Source organism: Oculina patagonica, chromosome 6, assembly GCF_052425735.1.
Source record: "Oculina patagonica isolate OP01 chromosome 6, crgOcupat, whole genome shotgun sequence".
NCBI classification, from domain to species: domain Eukaryota; kingdom Metazoa; phylum Cnidaria; class Anthozoa; order Scleractinia; family Oculinidae; genus Oculina; species Oculina patagonica.
The window spans coordinates 36,464,817-36,484,304 of NC_135763.1; the positions used below are offsets into that span (position 1 = coordinate 36,464,817).

The 19,488-nt window shown below is 40.7% G+C and overlaps 1 protein-coding gene across 2 annotated transcripts in view; it reads right to left on the minus strand.

Annotated features, from left to right (window-relative positions):
* LOC144657570 (uncharacterized) overlaps positions 1–19,488 on the minus strand; it is a 36,706-nt gene that overhangs the window by 1,536 nt on the left and 15,682 nt on the right. For both annotated transcript variants that reach the window (XM_078517915.1, XM_078517916.1), the window contains exons 15-48: positions 19,333–19,411; positions 18,911–19,062; positions 18,219–18,353; positions 17,585–17,682; positions 16,692–16,878; positions 15,922–16,026; positions 15,681–15,769; positions 15,335–15,471; positions 14,464–14,639; positions 13,831–14,134; positions 13,099–13,377; positions 11,744–12,025; positions 11,002–11,145; positions 10,856–10,913; positions 10,198–10,342; positions 9,601–9,691; positions 9,408–9,467; positions 9,040–9,097; positions 8,301–8,445; positions 7,586–7,676; positions 7,219–7,389; positions 6,209–6,250; positions 5,587–5,626; positions 5,328–5,472; positions 4,524–4,614; positions 3,591–3,773; positions 3,418–3,477; positions 3,006–3,063; positions 2,763–2,907; positions 2,325–2,415; positions 1,872–2,054; positions 902–961; positions 653–696; positions 234–369 (exon numbers count right to left, since the gene is read on the minus strand). In XM_078517915.1, coding sequence (XP_078374041.1) covers positions 234–369; positions 653–696; positions 902–961; positions 1,872–2,054; positions 2,325–2,415; positions 2,763–2,907; positions 3,006–3,063; positions 3,418–3,477; positions 3,591–3,773; positions 4,524–4,614; positions 5,328–5,472; positions 5,587–5,626; positions 6,209–6,250; positions 7,219–7,389; positions 7,586–7,676; positions 8,301–8,445; positions 9,040–9,097; positions 9,408–9,467; positions 9,601–9,691; positions 10,198–10,342; positions 10,856–10,913; positions 11,002–11,145; positions 11,744–12,025; positions 13,099–13,377; positions 13,831–14,134; positions 14,464–14,639; positions 15,335–15,471; positions 15,681–15,769; positions 15,922–16,026; positions 16,692–16,878; positions 17,585–17,682; positions 18,219–18,353; positions 18,911–19,062; positions 19,333–19,411 — 4,264 coding nt within the window. The remainder of the gene's footprint in view (positions 1–233; positions 370–652; positions 697–901; positions 962–1,871; positions 2,055–2,324; positions 2,416–2,762; positions 2,908–3,005; positions 3,064–3,417; positions 3,478–3,590; positions 3,774–4,523; positions 4,615–5,327; positions 5,473–5,586; positions 5,627–6,208; positions 6,251–7,218; positions 7,390–7,585; positions 7,677–8,300; positions 8,446–9,039; positions 9,098–9,407; positions 9,468–9,600; positions 9,692–10,197; positions 10,343–10,855; positions 10,914–11,001; positions 11,146–11,743; positions 12,026–13,098; positions 13,378–13,830; positions 14,135–14,463; positions 14,640–15,334; positions 15,472–15,680; positions 15,770–15,921; positions 16,027–16,691; positions 16,879–17,584; positions 17,683–18,218; positions 18,354–18,910; positions 19,063–19,332; positions 19,412–19,488) is intronic.

Genomic DNA, 19,488 nt, shown 5'->3' on the forward strand with positions numbered 1-19,488 from the left:
AACATTCATTGACTTAAATAAGAACACTCCTTAAAATTCAAGGAGGACCTTTCATCATTTTATTAAGTAATTCGTGAGCACCGTGGAAACTAGCGAACAGCTAAGAGTGTACTTGTCCGTGTTAAATAAAGTATGTCTATGTCTTATTTAAAAACCTCCGTCTTTAAACTCTTATGGACTAAATTTAAAGATTGTGAGAACCTTCGACTGAGTAGAATGAAACTGGCTCTTACAATTTCAGTGGCGATTGAGTTTAAGTCGATTCTTTTCTTCCACATGATGAAGTGTTTTTCCACAATTCGCGTCTCCTTCTGTTTGTTGTACAACTCGAGCTTCACGTCATGTAACCAGGCACGGAAACACATTTTGCTGAAATAGATAAAAATAGATTACTAATGACCAAGCACTAGTTTTGTCTTCAAAAACCCAGATTGAGTGACTGAAAATTACAATAATTATTATTAAACTTAACTATCAAGTCATTAATGTGATATTCATTGTAAACTATACAAACGTTTCGGCGGGAAAACATGTTGTAACGGAAAGGTATATGAACCGTACTCGTTCGGAATTGGCTTACTTGCCAAGAACATGAAATTTTGATTACATAGGGTGATAACTAAATTAGAACATTGCATTTTCTTTAATTTACCTCAGCGTTTGATGGTAATGTTGATCGGCAATTTCTTCTTGTTGCTGCAAGAAAAACAAGAACACATTTCAAGATTTGAAAGCTGAGGATATAAAAAATAGCCGTTCAATCATGCTAACGTTTGCGCAGTTTATAAGGCTTGTGTAATGCGCGCTCCGCTTTGCTCATAATCGTTCTCCACGTTGTTTAGCTGTAAAAAAAGGTATTTCGTCCGTGCAGCACAGATATCGCAAGTTTATTGTAGATTACCTTTGCCTTTTCTATCTCTGTCTGCTTTAGTTCCGTCTTTGCCTTCCAGTCTGCAAAAAACTGCGAGAAGCAAACCAGAAAACATTAAACTCTCTAGAAGACAACCTTTATGTAAACTCCAAGTAGTTAACGATTATTGACGACAGTGATATACTTTGTTGGTACAGTCGAGATAAACGCTGGAGTGACAAAAGCGAGCGAACGAGGCGTTAAAAAACAACGAACGAACGATGTACAAATGGTAGCTAGGTAAATACAATAATCCAACTAGTAGATATAAGAAAACCGGCAATACGATACATTGATAGTAAGCCAACATAGCAAAAAAACGAAAACAAAATTAGGTTCCACACCTTAATGAAAATTTGTTTCTCGTTCAAAAAAGATCACATCTACTGATATGAAACTCTAAATGAACTAGATCGATCACGTGAAAAACATCTATTGACAAAACTAGTTCCAGTAATGTGCGTTCAGCCCGGGGGGGGGGGGGGGGTACTCGAAAAAGTTTTGTACGGGGAGGCTCCGCCCGGAGATCCAACCCCTTACCCTTTTATATATCATTTTGATAGAAAAGGTACCCCTTTTGTATACCTTTTATTGCAAAAAGGCACCCCTTTCATATACCTACACGACATCACATTTACCTAAAACGGGAAGTTTTCTTGTCATTTTTATGTAGCGCTTAATAAATTAAGACGATACAGCCAAAAGTTGCGTCTGCTCAAAATATTTATTGTAAAGGCCTTTTAAAATATCATTATGGTAGATTTCCCTACCCTTCCATATACCTAAATTTGTGAAATCCCTACCCTTTTATATACCTGGAGCCTGAAAAAGGTACCCCTTTCGGGCGGAGCCTCCCCGTATAGGCCATTATAGGGAGTACCCCCCGGGGTTCATAGAAAGAAAATCGATCGTGCACTTTAGGAAGTAAAGAATGCAATTTAGCAAATTGCTCCGCCCATACCTTGGATGTGATAGTCTTGTTACAGTGCTTCTCTGCACGACTTTTCAGTGTAAACTTTTTCCACTGTATCATGCAGCCTTGTTTCACTCGTCTGTTGTGATGAACCATTTGTCCGTCTATCAGCTCTTTTTGTTTACGAGCGACTTTGAGCGCCTCACGCCATTCATAGAACATGCGAGAAACCTGCGAAAAAATGGCAAAATTAGCAAGGACTGGGATTGTACACATTAAACTTTAGAACAGAAGTTTGTAACGACAGTAACTATTTTTCACATTGTTTTGTGGGTCAGGAAAAACTGGTCGGAAGATTTACATACTTGTGCATATCGTCAAACTTTGGAAACTCTAACACGATCCCGAAGCCGTTTAAAATTGTTTTTGTTGTTCAGTTCTGTGAAAGTCAAGTCGTTCGCAAAGGATTAGAATTATTTTCGAATTTTAATTCTCATCTACCTTCTTGTTCATCGCTTGGTCTTGAAAAGATTTAATTTTCTTTCGTTCATCAATTCTTTTCCTTGCAGCCTTCCGCCATTCAACCAGCGATCTGCAAAATAAAACATAGTATTGTGATCAATATGGAAACCAAAAGATTCTCACCTAAGTGACTCAAAAATTTAGTAAATACTTGGTAACTAGCCTCTGTAATACTCTACCGCTCTCTTAGTAGCAAAGATAGCTTTGGATTACTAAAGTATTACCGAACGTTTTTTCATTCTGGAAAGGCATTTCTTCTCCGAAAAAAAGTTTGATTTAGCGTACAACGTCAAGACACAAAGGCAGGTATGTTACTGTGACGTTTCTATACACGCTCTAAAAAAGCGACGAAAATGTGTTGTGAGGATTTAATGACGAACTAAAAAAATCCGACTAAAAGTAGGATCTATAGCTAACCTCTTAAGAACTGTTTGATTGTGCAGCTCTTTCGCTCTTTGCATTTGTCGAGTTTTCTCTGTCCACTGCACAAAGTACGAATGCACAAGACGCCGGCCATGCTGTGTTTGAAGACTGTCTGCCATCACGGCTTGTTTCTTCACCTCTGTTAACAAAACGTTTTCATTAAGTTACAACTGCAAAACTGAACTTTTGTGCTCGTATAGTGAAGACGGCAAAGATCACTTCATGTCGTTTACTTACTTATTGTCCACTGTTTCCAATGGAGACCGGCTTCGCGAGTCCTTCTGACCAAAATTTTCTGTAACGGTTAAATGTAAAAACATTGTGTTAACCCATGACTAACAGTCGTAAGCAGATCTAGTAAGCTTGTAATTCTACTGCTCCTCTAGTGTAGCAGTTGCTATTGTTTTGAGAGCTAGGGGCATTGTTCCTGTTGTTTGTTCTATTGTTCTCTCGAATGGTAGCGAGCCATTCATGTGAAACCTTGCGAGTGCTGCTACCCGACAGCAAGCTGTATCTTGCACGTGCAAAGCCGGTGCATGCTCATTACGACAGTTGTACATGTTTAGCAAAGCTCTAGTTGTCGATGCGTCGTCTGCCATTAATTTATTAATGCTACGTTTACAAGAGGTGAAACAATTTAAATGTATACCTCTTGAATTTTCTCAGCTCCTTTCTTCGTGTACAACGCAAACCACCATCGTCCGAAACACTAAGAAGGAAAAAAAGGAATATCGTCTTAGAATGCTTGGTGAATCGCCAAGGGTTTTCAAACCTTAATTTTCCGCGAACAATCCTTTCTCTTTTATATAACATAGTAGTTACCTTTTGAACAAGTTTTTTCTGGTAGGATTTTTCCGCTTTGCATCTCAACATGAACTTCACCCACTTCACAAGGCAGTAGTGCAACAGTTCAGAATCCTTCTTTTGAAGATGTTCCTCCAGGACTTCAAGGTTTCTCATGTTCCGCTGGAATCTTTCTTTCCACGTTCGGAAAGAGTTAGATACCTAAAAAAAACATTGAGAACACACTTAATTATTAATGAGATTTATTTGCGTGTGTATTTATGGCTACGAAAATTAGTTTCTATTTTTGACACATTTGGTAAACGGCGATGTTTGTCTTTATATAGTTTAGAACCAATAAAAAACGCTTTCTAATAATGATTTAACCGATACCTAAAAAAACTTCGAGAACACACTAAATTATTAATGAGAATTATTTGTGTGTTTATTTGTAGCTACGAAAATTAGTCTCTTCTTTGACACATTTGCTATACGATGTTTGTCTTTATACGATGAAGAACCAATGAAACGCTTCTTTATTTAACCGCTACGGTACTAATTCTTCGGTAATTGAGCACTAATAAACTTGTATTGCACTAAACAACACCGACAAAAACCAATAAACCAACGTGTATACCACGACGAATCAAATGACTCTCGAGAAAATTACGATCACAACCGCAAAAATTTTTTTAGGCGACCAGTTGTTAACTTTTCATTGAAATCTTAGTAAACAAAATAAACCATGGAGGGGTGAATTTAAAGTTCCGGGCAAAACAATTACGTTTTCCTTTATCAATCAAAACAAGAGCTTCACATTTGTATTTACGAAACCACATTTTTGTCTTTTGGTTAGTGACACACACGCTGAGGGGACAACTTCGGAGAGTACTCGTTCCCTCCTAAACCGTTCCGAGTATCCACGAGTATTTGCCGAACACGGTAAATCTATTCTTTCGGCTGAATACTTACCAGTTCTTGGGCCTTGTTTTGCTGTTTTTCTTGTAGAACTTTACGTTTCTCTACACGAGAGTGCACGTACTGATGCAATCCAAGGAATGTGCTGTGGAAAAACAGAAAGAAAAGAGAAAATGAAATAATCAGTTCTCTAGCAAAGTATTTCCATGCCGATTAAACGCACTTTACTGCGGCCACTCGCAAAAGTTTTTAGTTAGTTTTTGACAATCTCAACACCGACCTTTCTGTTGGTTTTCTCTTCTCAGCTAATCAGAGCCAACAACTGCACGTGCAATTTATTGGCACGTGTCTAATTTGACTTTTCTGCCTCCCAGACTAACTTGGTTTGTGATTGGTCAAGAAATGGGAAAGCCAACTTAAAGATGAAAAAATCAACCAATCAGAAATTTATCACGGGCACGGCAAAGCTACGGCACTATAACTGTCAATGGCCTGGCAAAACGAGGAAACATGTTTCCAGAAACACTCGTAGCGCGCGCAGGTTTCCTCAATGTTTCACAGTTTTACCACATGGAAAGCATTGTTTCCAGCGTCAATTTTTGTCTTAAGGACGGTGCCTACTAATAACGAAGTAATTTTGCCTGGCCGAAGACTGTGCAAGACTGTAGATGTTACCATTCCGTGTTTCCGCGCGCGGCATGGAACCATGGCAAAACGAGGAAACAATTATGGAAACATGTTTCCTCGTTTTTCCAGGGCCTATCTGTCTAAGAAAGCTCTAAATAGATTGGGTTTTATTTACTCCTTCTTTGCAATCTTAGCCATTCAGTTACTTTTTTTTAGTCTCCCTTTCTTTACCTTCTCATCATGTTTTCGCGAGCGTAGTTCTTGGCCTTCTGTACTTTGTGAGCCTCCTGTACCCAGTAGTCAAACATTCGGCGTAGTAACTTCTTCTCGGAATCCTCGGCGATGTGCATGGCTCTTGTGTTCAACACCTTCGCTTCTGTAACCAGAATCAAACACAGAAAAAATGAGATAAAAAGAACCTTTTGTGTCGTATTAACTTGAAGAGTTAATGGCAGCAACCGGCAAAATTAATCAAAACATTTCTCCGTACCTTCTGTTATACTCTTCCAGGTATAGATCAGACGGCGAGTCTGTAACAAGAAAAGAAAAAAAGAATAAAATACGTAATCCATAAAAACGAACCCTGGAACAAGTTTGTAATTTGTTTTTCCTCCCTTCTCAAAACCAACATTTGGGTAAATCTGACACGAATGAAATTCCACTGGAAGCCAGCCCCGGCTTGGGTGACTTTCCACTCAAAACATAGTTTATTTAAAGATGATTTCCAGTCCGTACTGCGCAGACTCGGGGTTTGTTTACGTTTTTGTTGTGAATTCGTTGAAACGTTACACTTCGGTGACAGCATACATGACGTTTTTTAGTCCGCCATTACAGTTCGTTTCGTTCAAGAAGTTCCGATGAGCTAAAACGTCGGTTTGAAATAGCGTCAAGGTTCTTCTACTCGTTATTATTTGTTCTGCAAGGATATCTGGCGTTAATAATGAAGAAAAAGGTAAGTTTGTCGCGGAATTTTTAGTTTTGCTTGTAAACATTCCCTTCGTGTGGGCTCACATAAACATTGCAGCCTAGATTGCGCAGTACGGACTGGAATTCATCTTTAAGTTGCTCAGATAGAGAAATACAAACATAAGAAAGAAGCTCTTGCGACTTACCGTTTTCCTTGAAGTGTATTCGTCGTACCAGCACAAAAACATCTGAAAGATGAAACGCGCACAAATATTAACCATTTTTACACAAAGCAATGGCTCAATTGCAAGCGTTGCCTGAATAAAAAATGAACGGTAGTCTGTCTTTTTATAGCACAGTTTTCTAACGCAACGGAAAGAAAGTTTTCATTTAGCCCAATACGTTTAAAACTCGGTGCAATCTTTGGTGAAATATCTCTCGTAACCCCATTTTATTTTACGTTGTATTCTCGCGGAAGCCTTAAAGAAAAGGTTTTCATTTTCAGTCTAAACGTTACCAAAAGAAAACTTAAAGTGTCCTTTAACGACATACCAAGAACTCTTGAAAGAGAATTCACCGAGGAAAGAGCAGCAGCTATTTACACGAAAAGCTGACAGCGATGTTCACTTTAAGTTGTGTTCCTTCAAAATTAATTATCGCACGAAATTTGGCTAAAAATAATATTGATATATTGACAGTTTAGGCATGTGCCCGAAATAAAATTTCCATCAATTTTGCGACTAATGAATATGTCTGATAAATATAATTTTAAAGAAAAAATATTACTTCGAAAGTCTCAACTGACAAACTCGTTTCTATTCATTTCTTAACAGAAGTAGAGCAAACAAATTTAGAAGGAATTCATTAAATTTTCTTAGCGCGTCATAAATTCTAATGAAAACTGGCAAAAACTCATTCTTAGTAATTAATTACGATCGAGGGGACAAATTTTCTGTTTGTATAACTATATTATTATTGAATTTTCTCCACTTTTTGAGTTTGTGGAATATTGAATTTCACACAGTAAAATTGGTCTAAACATGTTTGGGAAAAATATAAAAAAAATTCTTGTGTCTTTAGAACACACTGCGAAAACATTTCCTCAGCACATTATTTAAATTAGTCCGTTATATGTCTGGGTTTTAATAAATTGGAAAGGACTCTACCACTATCTAACACAAAGCAAGAAAGCAGTTCAGTTTTTTGTTTCTCGTACCTTCTTTTGCATCGCCATGACGTAATACTTGTCAGCCCTGATTTCCAGTGTGTAATCTCGCCACTCTTCAAAACATTCCCGCAATACATTGTGGTCGCGCTGCTGACTGTGAACCCGCGATAACTCGGAATGTGCTAGCAGCTGTTGCCAGAAACGGAAGCTTCGAGCAAGCTGAGAAAACAGAACAATCAAGAGTCAGTCAGTCAGTCAGCAGCCCCGCCAGCCAGCCAGTCAGTCAGTCAGTAGTCAGTCAGTCAGTCAGTCAGGCAGTCAGTCAGTCAGTCAGTCAGGCAGTCAGTCAGTCAGTCAGTCAGTCAGTCAGTCAGTCAGTCAGTCAGTCAGTCAGTCAACTAATCATTTTGCTTACCAAGTTTGCGGCCGAGTTTTTCCTGAACGCATGCATTGCGCGTCTGTTTCTTGATCTTTCTAGAACTACCTCTTTCCAGCCGACAAACACACTGAAAACAGAACAAAGAACACAACTACTCAGCTTTGAAATTCAACTGATGACAACCTCATGCATGCAGTGTAATAGGTTAAAAAGGTAAAGTCTGCATACGAGCCTAGTGACCCATCAGGCCGCAGCTTATCCCAGTTCCAGTAGCATGAAGCGACTAGGAATATTTCTTCTCCCCCCTAGATAGGGTGCCAGTCCATCGCAGGGTTACCCCGAGCAGCAAATTCGCCGTACCCATTTATACACCTGGGTAAAGAATGGCACTATGAGAGTTAAGTGTCTTGCCCAGTAACGCAACGCAGTGACCCGGCCAGGGCTCGAACCCGGATCGCTCGATCCAGGGTCCAGCGCACTAATCGTTAAGCCACCGTTCCACCAACATGTAAAATGGAGAAAGAACAAAACAGTAACACTGTAAACTCAGTTATGGATGTGTCGCCATGTATACTACTTTAGCAATGAGGGCCAGACAGTACGAATACAAACACTTCCACGACACTGGAGTGTCTTTTCAAGGTTTGAATGTATCAGTTTCTTCATTCCCTCCCCAAAGAACATGGGCATAATAATCAAACATTGGCATTCCTTTTTTCTGCAGTGTAATAAACGTGTTATAGTCCCTTACTTTTTCATTATATGAAGCTCGTGCGTTCTCTTGGCTAACTGCAACTGCTGTGCTCCACTTAGCCACTCAGTAAAAATCTCTCTTGTGATTTTCAGCTCCACGGAGCGACGGAACAGACGAGCTTGCTTTCTTCTCGTGTTCATACCTTACACAGAAAAGAAACAAAACATACAGTAAACTTCCGGAAGGAGACCAATCATTCTGTCAAGCAAAGGAGGTCATTTTACGGGATCGATCGATCAATCAATCAATCAATCAATTTTGTTTACCTTCGGGGCTGAGGGGAGGGGGGGGGGCTGACTAGGCCCCCAACAAAACATATGCTAATTTGCCGAGAAAATAAATCATAAATATATAATAGAAAGAAAACAATTTAATAAATAAGTATTAAATTGATTAAAAGAGGCTATCTAGCTGCGCACAGCATTACAAAAGGCCTGTAGTGTTGCGATTGTTCTCACTCGGTCTGGCAATTGATTCCAGGCGTTCGCCGCCCAGTATCTTACGGACTTAAGCAATACCCTTTTCCTTGCCTTCCCCTATCCAGTTCCATCTCGCCCTCAGCCATTCTCTGCAATCTATCCTCGACGAGAAAGTCTGCTTCTACTGGCTGAACAAAACCTTACCATGATTTTCTGCTAAGCCTGCTAATTGGTCGCGCTTTTCTTTATGCAAACTGATACACTACTCTCTCCCTCGAGTTTAAAAGAAAAAAAGAAAACGCAAAAAATTCACTTACCACTCGCCCAGCTGTGCCAAACTCGAAGAACTTCTAACAATCGATCAGCTTCCTTGATCTACAACAAAATAGCAAGATAATACCGTTATATTGTAAAGTATCTCTTCTTACACATCTATCGCGTTTCTTTATCAGACATCACAGGAGGACAAACGGGGCAGAAGCTGTCCACAGGCTGTTCCATGCACTCCCAGCGGAGAAGACGATCAACGAACGAGTCAAGATCAGATAGAGATACTTAGGGCTGAAAAAGCAGCCAGGGAATGACTCTCCAGCGGAAAGTGGAAGAAAGCTGTGGAACAGCTTCGTTTTGTCCTCCTGACATCAGACGAACTTTGTTATCAACAAAGAATCTAAGTTCTACTGACCTCGATAAACTCATCCACCAGGCTGATGGCCTGAAATCGTTCTTTCCACTCCCTGAACGCCTTGAAAAGGAAAAACATTCAGTCAGTTAACACCCATTATACAGCGAATAGCAGAAGCTACAAAGAGCGTGGTTCGCTTATTAAATTAATTTTCAGTTGGAACGCTAAAATCACACTTTACAATTCTAGTTACCATTGTAAGAAGTCGTCTCTCTTCAAACAACACCATTTTCTTTCTGTTGGAGACTCGAGTGGAGGCAAGAACATGCCACGCCGCAAAACACCTGAAATGAAGCACAAGAAAAGAACTGATAAATCCTGAACAACTCGGAGATAACAAGATTTTTTTACATCAAAATACGGTTTTCGAGAATTTAACTAGCCCGCGGAAATCGCATAAGACGTTGTTGCTAAGAAACGTGACGTGTGCTGAAGACGAGAGGCTGACGTGGACACTTTTGGTGGGCTCGCGTGTTTTCGCACATTTCGCTGATTGGCCAACAAGAATCCGACGTACCTCGGGTGTGTTTCCGAAGGCTAACCGAAAACGAGGACTTGTTGCCGACGGGGTTGGAAGGCCGCGAAAATAGGACAAAATGACCGAGGTAAACTAAGCTCGAAGAATACGTGAGACTACAGTGATGTGGAATAGGGGTGGGGTGCGTTTTTTTTTTTGGGGGGGGGGAGGTTGGTATTTTGACTCAGACGTATTGTGAGCGGGAAAGAATAAGACAGAATTCTGTTTACTCGGGTTACTTTGAATGTGAACTATCAATTAAAGACAGCTTACTTTGGTAGAAGTCTTTCCGTGTACAGCCGTTTGGCGTCTTGGCTCTTTTTCGTCATCTGTACCCAGTACTGGAAGGTCTGCCGCACAAATCTGGCATTCTGCTTCTTTTGAATAACTTGAGTGGAGCTTTTGTCTTTCTCGCTCACTACAATGAAGGGTAAAAAGGTTGTTTTAACTGCGAAAACATGATTCAGAAGATCTCCTTTCTCTGAATTTACATTTAACAACAAAACTTGCACATTCTGTCAAAATGCTCTCCTGATTGACATTTCCAGGAATTGGAAGCCCATTCCAGATTGCTAGATTGTGGAAAAAACGCTCTATTTTCTTCAACATTTTCTCCACAAGCTGGAAGTCTGGAACGGTGAAGCCAATTCTACCCTTGGATAGCTTGCATTTAAAAAAAAAATTATCCTGTTGTTTTATTAACCACTTGAAACTGTAGAAAAAAGGCCGAATTTGCAGCCTAAACCCTTCGACAAAACAGGCGAAATTAAAGACATATCAGTCAAACTTCAAAGATAAAGTTCGTCGTTGGCGATCATCCGGTTGAGAAAAAATCTTTAGAATGATTGCTAATGATAGTGACTAGCGTTTCATCAATCTTAAAGGAAGATATCTTCAGACAACTGAGAAAGAATATTCGTTTGACACTCACCAATGGCTTTCTTTTGCCACTGTCCAATTAGTTCTTGCAGCTTCTTCTTAGAAGAGCACTAGAAACAAAGGAACTATCGTTAGATGACAACCAACAACTCTTAAACTAACTTTTCAAAGCATTGCAAAACTACAAAGAGAACCTACCCGTTTCTTCCACTTCTGAAAGCCTCCTTTGAGCCTTGTGAGCCTGTGGTGTTCATCAGCCAGCAGTTTCCTTTCTTCCTGAACTCGCTTGGTGACGGTGTACTCGTGCCAGGTTCGGAGACATTTCAGACGAGATGTGTCAAGCTGGTGAAAAAAAAAAAGATATTTTTTCCCTTTATTTTTTGTGGGCGTTCGTATTTGGGAAATCTCATACAACTCAGTGATTTGCACATCTCGTGCGAACTTCCTGTTTTTATCGCTGCATTTGGTGACAGAAGTTGCAAACATGAAAATAGTTTTGTTTCGATGCCGTCAAACGCGCTCTTGCCTCTCCACACAACCTTAGATTGATTTTTAGCATCTTTTTGTTGGCTTTCCACTTATTAGCCAATCAGAAACCAAGTTAGTCTTGGAGGCGGAGACTCCAAAGTAGTCACGGCCGATAAGTTGCACGTGCAGTTGTTGGCTTTTTGATTGGCTGAGAAGTTTGGAAAACCAACAGAAATTTGTCAAAAGTCAATAAATCATTTTAGCAGTGGAAACACCACGCGATTCTCCTCAAAGAAGGCTGAAATTAAAAGAAGTGCCTCAAATTTTATGGAAAATTCTAGTTTTCTGTTCCAAACAGGGAAAGAGGAGCTTCTGACGGAAAATGAATTTCCGCAAAGTTTCCATTAGATTTTCACCCGAAATTTCCCAATTTTAAACTGTAAATTAAAACAATGATCACAAAACAACAAACCCAGTGCTGTCTCGCTGTGACTTTCGTGTGCAGCTCCCTTCTCCACGTTGCTAAAGTGTTGACCAGTAGTTCCATTGTCTTCTTGTTTGTAATGTAATTCAGCAGTTCCTTTTGAAGTTTTCTTTGCCGTGTAAACTTCAGCCATGTTCTGAACGTCAAACTAAGGGGCAGTTTCCACCAGTGGAGAATTGTCTCTGTCGCTATCAGCTCGCGATCTCGCATCTCGCTCATTGTGCTACGGCCAGTGAATGAGGTACACGAGGCAGTGCTCATGCGGTCATCCTAAAGACAGAGCGCAATCAAAATTCTCTTCAGTTATTAACGCATATATGACTCATTATGATTTCATATACAGTAGAACCCCGGTAACTCGAACTCTGAAGGAAAAAACAGTGCGAGTTCGCGGGGTTTTGAGTTATCGGCGAGTTGCGAGTTAAAGCCCCGGCCAAACGGTAACGCAAGTAGTCGCAAGTTGAACTTGCGTACAGACTTGCGTTGGGTGGCCAAACAGACACCCAAGTTTAGTCGCAAGCTGTGCAAGCAAGTTTGCAAAGAGCCATTTAAAATGCTACGAGTTGCAATTCAGTATTTGAAGTAAACTGCAAAAAATGCGTTGACTTGCGTTGGGTGGCCAAACGGTGAAAAACTTGTCTTTACTTAAGTGCAAATTTGATCTCGACCAAAGTGAACGAAGTGTACGCAAGTCAACTCAAGTCCTGGCCAAACGGAGACCCAAGTTTTCTACTTGCGTTGCCGTTTGATCAGGGCTTTACAAGAACCAGAATTCGAGTTATCGGGGTAAATTTTCATCAAGGGAAACGCAATGTAGTACGAGTTAGCGGGAAAATCAAGTTATCCGAGTTCGAGTTAACCGAGAAAAAATGACTTAAAAGTAGGGTCAAATCCAAGGGAAATGGGACTTACTTCGAATTAGCGGGGTGTTCGAGTTATCCGAGTTCGAGTTACTGCGTTCTACTGTATATTTATAATCAATTTTCTTGCATAAACGTATTCATTTTACCATAGCTATAAACAGATTTATAAAATCGCTTACTGATAGATGTTAATTGCACCAGAATAGCAAAAGTCGTGGGTTTAACTTTTTTCCGCCTTTCTTTGCGAACACTTGTAGTTGCTGAAAGTCTGGAAGTCGCTTTCATTATTAAACAACTGCCAGCAACAATACAATTTGCAAAATTAATCCATTAATCAATAATTTGCGTTTCTGTTTTCGGCCTTAAATTCAGGACTTGATTTTACAAAGGTCGCAATAGAACTTCTTAATTAAAAGTAACATTAGCACCCACCCCTCCCCTTTCTATCTCCACCATGTCACCCCTTCCCCTCCTCCTTACCTCATGATCGGATTCGCTGCTTCCTGAGTGAATCCCAGTATCATCCTCTGACTTCACTGGAGAGAAGTCTTCCAACCTGATAGGAGGGGTTGACGGCAAGTGATGCTCAGGACTGGGGTAGGGGGAGGGGGCGGGGCTGGAAAAGTTTGAATTGAACACCAAGGGGGAGACGGGACGAGAGTCTCTTAGGATGGATATGGGGGAGGCGGGTCGCATGTTGGGACTTTCTGGTCTTTGCAGATGATCTATCTGATCAAATCTTCCTGGTAACGAAGCGACCTGAAACAAAAACACAGTAGATACTTAAAAAAAAAAACATTCAACTGTGGTTTCATGTGGTACTGTTTGTTATGCTGTACAAGGTGGTTCTAACTTTCAAGTCTGTAGATGAAACCCTAGTGCGTGACCATTCAAATGAAAGCTATTGAGCAGTACTTTCATATGGCGTCGTTTATTATGCTGTACAAGGTGGTTCACCCTTTAAAGTCTGTGGATAAAACCCTAGTGTGCAACCATTCATATGAAAGCTATTGAACAGTACTTTCATGTGGTACTGTTAACCACGCTGTTCAAGGTGGTACTAACTTTAATGTCTGTGGATGACTTAAAAGTTCCCTGGATGAAACCTTAGCGTGTGACCATTTAAATGAAACCAATTGAGGAGTACTTCCACGTGTTACTTTTTATTATGCCGTTCAAGGTTTCTAGCATTTCTTGCGCTGCCGTACTTACATCGTCATCTCTCTCCTTTAGTGGCAGTCCAAACGTAAACACACTGCCCGACCCTCTCCTCCCGGAGGCTCCATACCCCGAGGATGTCAGCGCGTCGGACAGGGTCGAGCCGAGGGTAGAGCCCAAAGTGGAGCCCAGAACGTTACGGAAAGGAGAAGGAGAAAATGATCCGAAGGATGAATCCAGACCAGACAGGGAGGTAGCAAACTGCTGCATCTCACGCTGGAGGCTGTCTTTAATGAATCTGTGCCACGCTTGAAAAATCTTTCGCAGAAAACCTTCCTTCCTTGCTTTGGCGTGTTCTCTGATGAGAGAAAAGAAAAAAACAATGGTGACAAAGTGCTACGTTTTAGTCCCAAGTTCGAACAGTGTACAATTCCGGTCTTAAGCCCCCTTCCACCCCCCCCCCCCCCCCACCCTGAAAATAGGCCCCCAAATCTTCAAACGGAAAAATATTTCCGACAATTAATAAGCCCCCCCCTCCCCAACGAATATAAGCCTATGTGCTCCTATTTAGTTTTAAAGAAAGATATAATTTCTTCTGATTATGCGTCTATTGCAGAAATTGTTTTGTATTTTATGTTGTTAAAGAATGCTCAGTACAATAAATAATGAACGATTTTTTCATCTCACCTTGCCCATTCCTCCACGCGGTATCTTCTAACCCACACAGCCCAGGCCTTTCTCGTGATTGTGTTCCTGTAGAAGTTGTCAGCGGTTTCTTGTTGCTTCAAGCGAGACTCTCTCTGATGGTCAGAAGACGTCCGCCAAAATTTAAAAGTCCACTTGACCAGAAGCAGACTACGAGCCTACAAATAGCACGAAAACAAAAGTTACAGTTATGCATGCCCCAATGCAACTAATTTTATCGATGATCGAAAGTTTGAACGTGGATTTAGCTCTAGATAATAGCAGAATTTCTTCAGGATACAGTAAGCTAAAGCCCTGCTAAAAGTGAGGTTTTTGTTCAACACCCATGCGTTCCAACCCTTGGTCCGACGACGGAGCAAGTCCATACTCTTGGCGGGGATTGCCGGGCAACTTGTTAAATATTTTGATTGACCTTTGTAGGGAATAGCGAAGCGCGCGAGTGACGTCACGACTCAGACAAGACTCAGACAAACAAACCGAAATGGCGGACGATTTTCCTAAAACACTTTCTAAAACAGCCGGTATTCCTAAAACACTTTCACAAAACGAAAACTTCGCCTAGATTCCCTCTATTTCTCTCAGAACACGCTGATGTTTTCTGAGGCTCGTGGGGTTTATATTCGTTTGAATTCTACATGTATGTTTAGACCTTGCGCGCTTCACTATTGTTTAGCTGCCACACAGTTCCCCGTTGAGGAATTTCTACACGTGAATTCAGTTACACCGCGCGCTGAGGGTACGACAGTTTTCAAAAAGTTGCTTCGCCTCTGCTAGCAAAAATAGTCTCGGGTTTTATGTGTGTTTTGGTTAAACGAGGGAGCTGAGTATAATTTTAAGCAATTGGACAATTTACCTCCTTCCCAGTCTCCTCAATCTTCTCCTCGGCCCTGTGCTGGACCTTCTCTTTCCACAAAGAGTAAAACTTTTCCATCAGCTCAAATCTTCGCGCCCGTATTTTTAGCTTGTTGAGTCGCTGGTCCTTGACATGAGCTGTTAAATTTAAAAACAAAGTGAAGCAATGAACACAAGAAAACCTTTCAAAGTAAAAATAACTTAAAAACAAAAGCATCTACATCTACATTTTATTACGTCGGTAAAAGTCCATTCGGATATCACACCAACGCCTTAACATAAGTACAGTGATTAAGCAATGTATTACACAAGTAAAATTAACTTGACTCTTAGAAATGGTTTCTTACTTCTCCAAGCTGTAAATGCTCTTGACAATTTACTCTCTAGCAGTGCTTCCTTGGCTTGTCTTTCCTTTACACGAAGATAAGCTTGATCTCTGCAGCGATAGTTATAAACAAAAACAGAAACATGAGAAAAATATAACAGTCAAAGAAAGCGATAGTGTATTATACCCAGCCTGTTTGAAAATCTATTGCCACTGTTCTTTACTAAAAAGCGGGTGTTGATGGCAACTTATTCAAATCTTACCTCCAAAACAGAAAATGTTTGTCGAGTATTTTCTCGGTAGCTCTTGTGTTTTGATCGACAATGTTCTTCTGACGGTGCACATGCAATCTCCAAGCATCAAACACCCTGAAAGACGATCGCGTTAGAAGATTAACGTGAGTTAAACAGCCTTATAACCCTGCCTTAAGGTAACATAAAGAATAAACTAGCGACCATATACACAGTTATCCGATTTCTTGTCTTATAAAGTTGTGCATTAGCTCACAAATATGGACACAACGGAAATAAGGTAAAGTCTGCGTCGAGTCTAGTGGCCCATACAGGTCGGAGCTTATCCTGGTTTCTTTAGCATGAAGCGACTAGGAGTATTTCTACTCCCCCTTGGATGGGATGCAAGTCCATCGCAGGGTTACCCCCAGCATTAGTTCGCCGGTACCCATTTATACGCCTGGGTAGATAGAGGCACTATGAGTAAAGTTTTATTGCCCAAAAACACAAGACAGTGACCCCAGCCAGGGCTCGAACCCGGATCGCTCGATCCGGACTCCAGCGCGCTAACCCGATCGCGCCTCGTCTCTCATACAATAGGAAAAAAGGTTGGTTAAAAGTTCTCCTTAACCAAAATTGAAATCGGTTGAATAGCTGATTTGATAACTATTTTCGTTTGAAATGATTGATCAATTGCCAGTCTTTTAACAACTCAACGCCTGTTTGCTTGGATAATGTGAAATCTCTGCACTATCTAACCTAAGTTATTATACGGTAACACAAGCAAAATATTTTCAAAATACCTGGCCATTTCTTTTCTTTCTCTCCTGGCCACCATGGGTGAGATAATCTGTTGTTCTTGATTCACGACCCTCCATGCCTGTAAAACTCGAGCTTTGTAGTTCCGTGTCAAAATAGCTTTTGCTCTGAGTGCTTTCTCATTCTCTGCATCTACTTTTCTTTTTTGCTGTTTCCATTTCTTGAATATTCCTGTTAAACAAAAGTAAATTGCAATTCAAAAAAAAAGATAACAGTGTTAAGTAAGTGAACTAAACCCGCTCAAACCTACTTGAGTGTTTAGAAGACGCCCTGAAGCTCAACCAAACAAACAACACGCGCGAGTGGCGAAGCTTCGAGAACAAGTCGGCGAGACGCGAGAAAAGTGAGTCTCGAAAGCTCGCCTGCTCGCAGGCTAATCAAGAGCGCATTATGTGCAAGTGGACTCAAGTAGTCGCAAGTTGAACTTGCGTACATACCGTATTTTCTCGATTAAACGCCGGGCCCCAGATAAACGCCGGGTCTCCGAGCTAGAGTCGTAAGTAAGCCTTCCAGGCATTTATTCGAGGTGTAATATGCTTAAGGTATGATGGCAAATTACATTCGTGTCACAAACAATGATTTAAAACCCTTGTTTAATAAACTGCACCATTCAAATAAACGCCAGATCCACGGAGCCAAGTTTGAAATAAACGCCAAGGGGGCGTTTAATTAAGAAAATACGGTACGTTGGGTGGCCAAAACGCTGAAAAACTTGCGTTGATTTGTGTGCAAATTTGATCTCGACCAACGAGTGAACGAGTCATCGCAAGTCAACGTAAGCTAGTTAATTACGTGCACGCAAGTCCTGACCAAACGGAAACGCAAGTGGACGGAAAACTTGCGCCTATTTGCGTCTCCGTTTTTCCTAAAAACTTACTCTTCATTGTCAAAAGTTGCCAGATGCTCCGATTATCGATCAATCTCTGCTCTAGGTACTTCCTCTTCAACAGAACCTTCCACGCTTCACAAGCTTTCCTGTTGAGATGTAATTATTTGTGGAACAAAATTTAACAAGCGAGCGACAAGATTACTAAAATATGCTGCTGAACTAGCCAAGTCTTATAGAGTTTCTGGGAGATGGTTTATGAATTAACAAGTGACTCCCACGAGAGAAGCCGTGCATTGCTTAGTATCGATTAGGGCGAAAACAAACTGCTTTTAATTCTTTTAAGTACAGTACAGCTGTACTCTGCAGATTTCAAGTAGTCTTCCTTTTTTTCCTCAGATCCTCTGCAACAGCGTACAGTGTAGAGGGTCTGAATGGTGTATTACCGATAGCCAAGAATCAGTCAAAATTTTACTTGTCAGCTGAGAAATGACGCATTTTTTTAACTGATAGCTGTGATCTGAAATCTGTAAAATTTACTAATAGCTGAGAAGTGGACTGAAATTTTAATTGATAGTTAAGAAATCGCCGAAAATTTTACTGATAACTAACTAAGGTAATTTCCTCGCTCGCCGCTCCATTTGTCTTGTAAAAAAACCCCTAAACTTCAAGAGTTGTTTGTTACCGTGTACAGCGTCTTGACCAGTTCGTTCTTGCTTTCTTTCTAAAGTTGACAACTTTCATGGCAAACAACCATCGATCCATCATCTTTCTTGACGCGACGTGGTTCTTCTTATGGATCAACTCTTGTTCTTTAGTCCTGTAAACAACAGGACAAAACTCATAAGCATCTTGAAGATTATCGACATCAATGAAGCCAGAAAAACGAAAAACAAACTTGCACGTCAAACAGACGTCTTCATTTCGCGCCCTCACTATTCTTCTCCTGCGCAAAACAGATTCGACCCGAAAATTCCAAACTGATGACGTAACTCTACAAAAATCTGTGCAGTGTCTGTGATTGGATGTCGCTCGCTTTTGAATTTTCGCGCGCAAGTAACAACCAATCAGAACCATTGCACAGATCTCTGTAGAACCACGTCATCAAAATAGCATTTCGCGTCGAGCCCCGGATGTTTTTCTTACGGGAGAGAAATTGAGCGTCCGAATAGAAATGTTTGGTTACGCGGGCTTTCTTCTACTCGATTTTAGTCATCCTCGTTTCTAGCGTCTTTTGTCGAACACTGTTCTCTAAAATCAAATCATTGTTGTTGAGTCTCTTTCGAACTGAGTATGTTTATGAGCTAAGAACTCCACGAAATCAAGCGAAAACCCGGCGCAACGGACCAACAACATCTTCTCGACGTACAAACTGACCTGAGAGCTTTCTTCATTTTCGCGTGTTGTCTCCAGTTATTCAACATGATTCCAGTAAGCGTGCGTTCCAAAGAACCCACAAAAGCTCTTCTTCTTTCCGTCTGTTGCTTTGTGAAGGTTGACCATCTGTTAAAGAACCGACGCTTCTTTCCCTAAAATGAGATTCAAAATTAAAAATTCGTTTTAACTTTTGTGCCTCAGTTGCGTGGGGAAAATTCTCGTCGTCAAACGTTAGTCGTGGACTAACGTGGTTCTAACTTTAAAGGTTGTGGATGAAACCCAAATGTGTGACCATTCAAATGAAAGCCACCGAGTAGTACATTTCGGTGGCTCATTCTGAAAGTACTTACAAGCGAAAGTTTGCAAAAAATTGACAAATTTATAATAAGCGGCTTAACTTAATTTCAACCAAGTCTCGATACCTTTTTGGCCAAGGCCTTGCACAGATGACGATGTATGACTTTCCTCTTGTATCGCAAAAACCACAACTTGAAGATCTTCCTGCAAACGGAAAGGAAACAAAAATAGATTAGTGTAAATAAAATACAGCGTACCTGAAAACGCTCAAGTCATTTTGG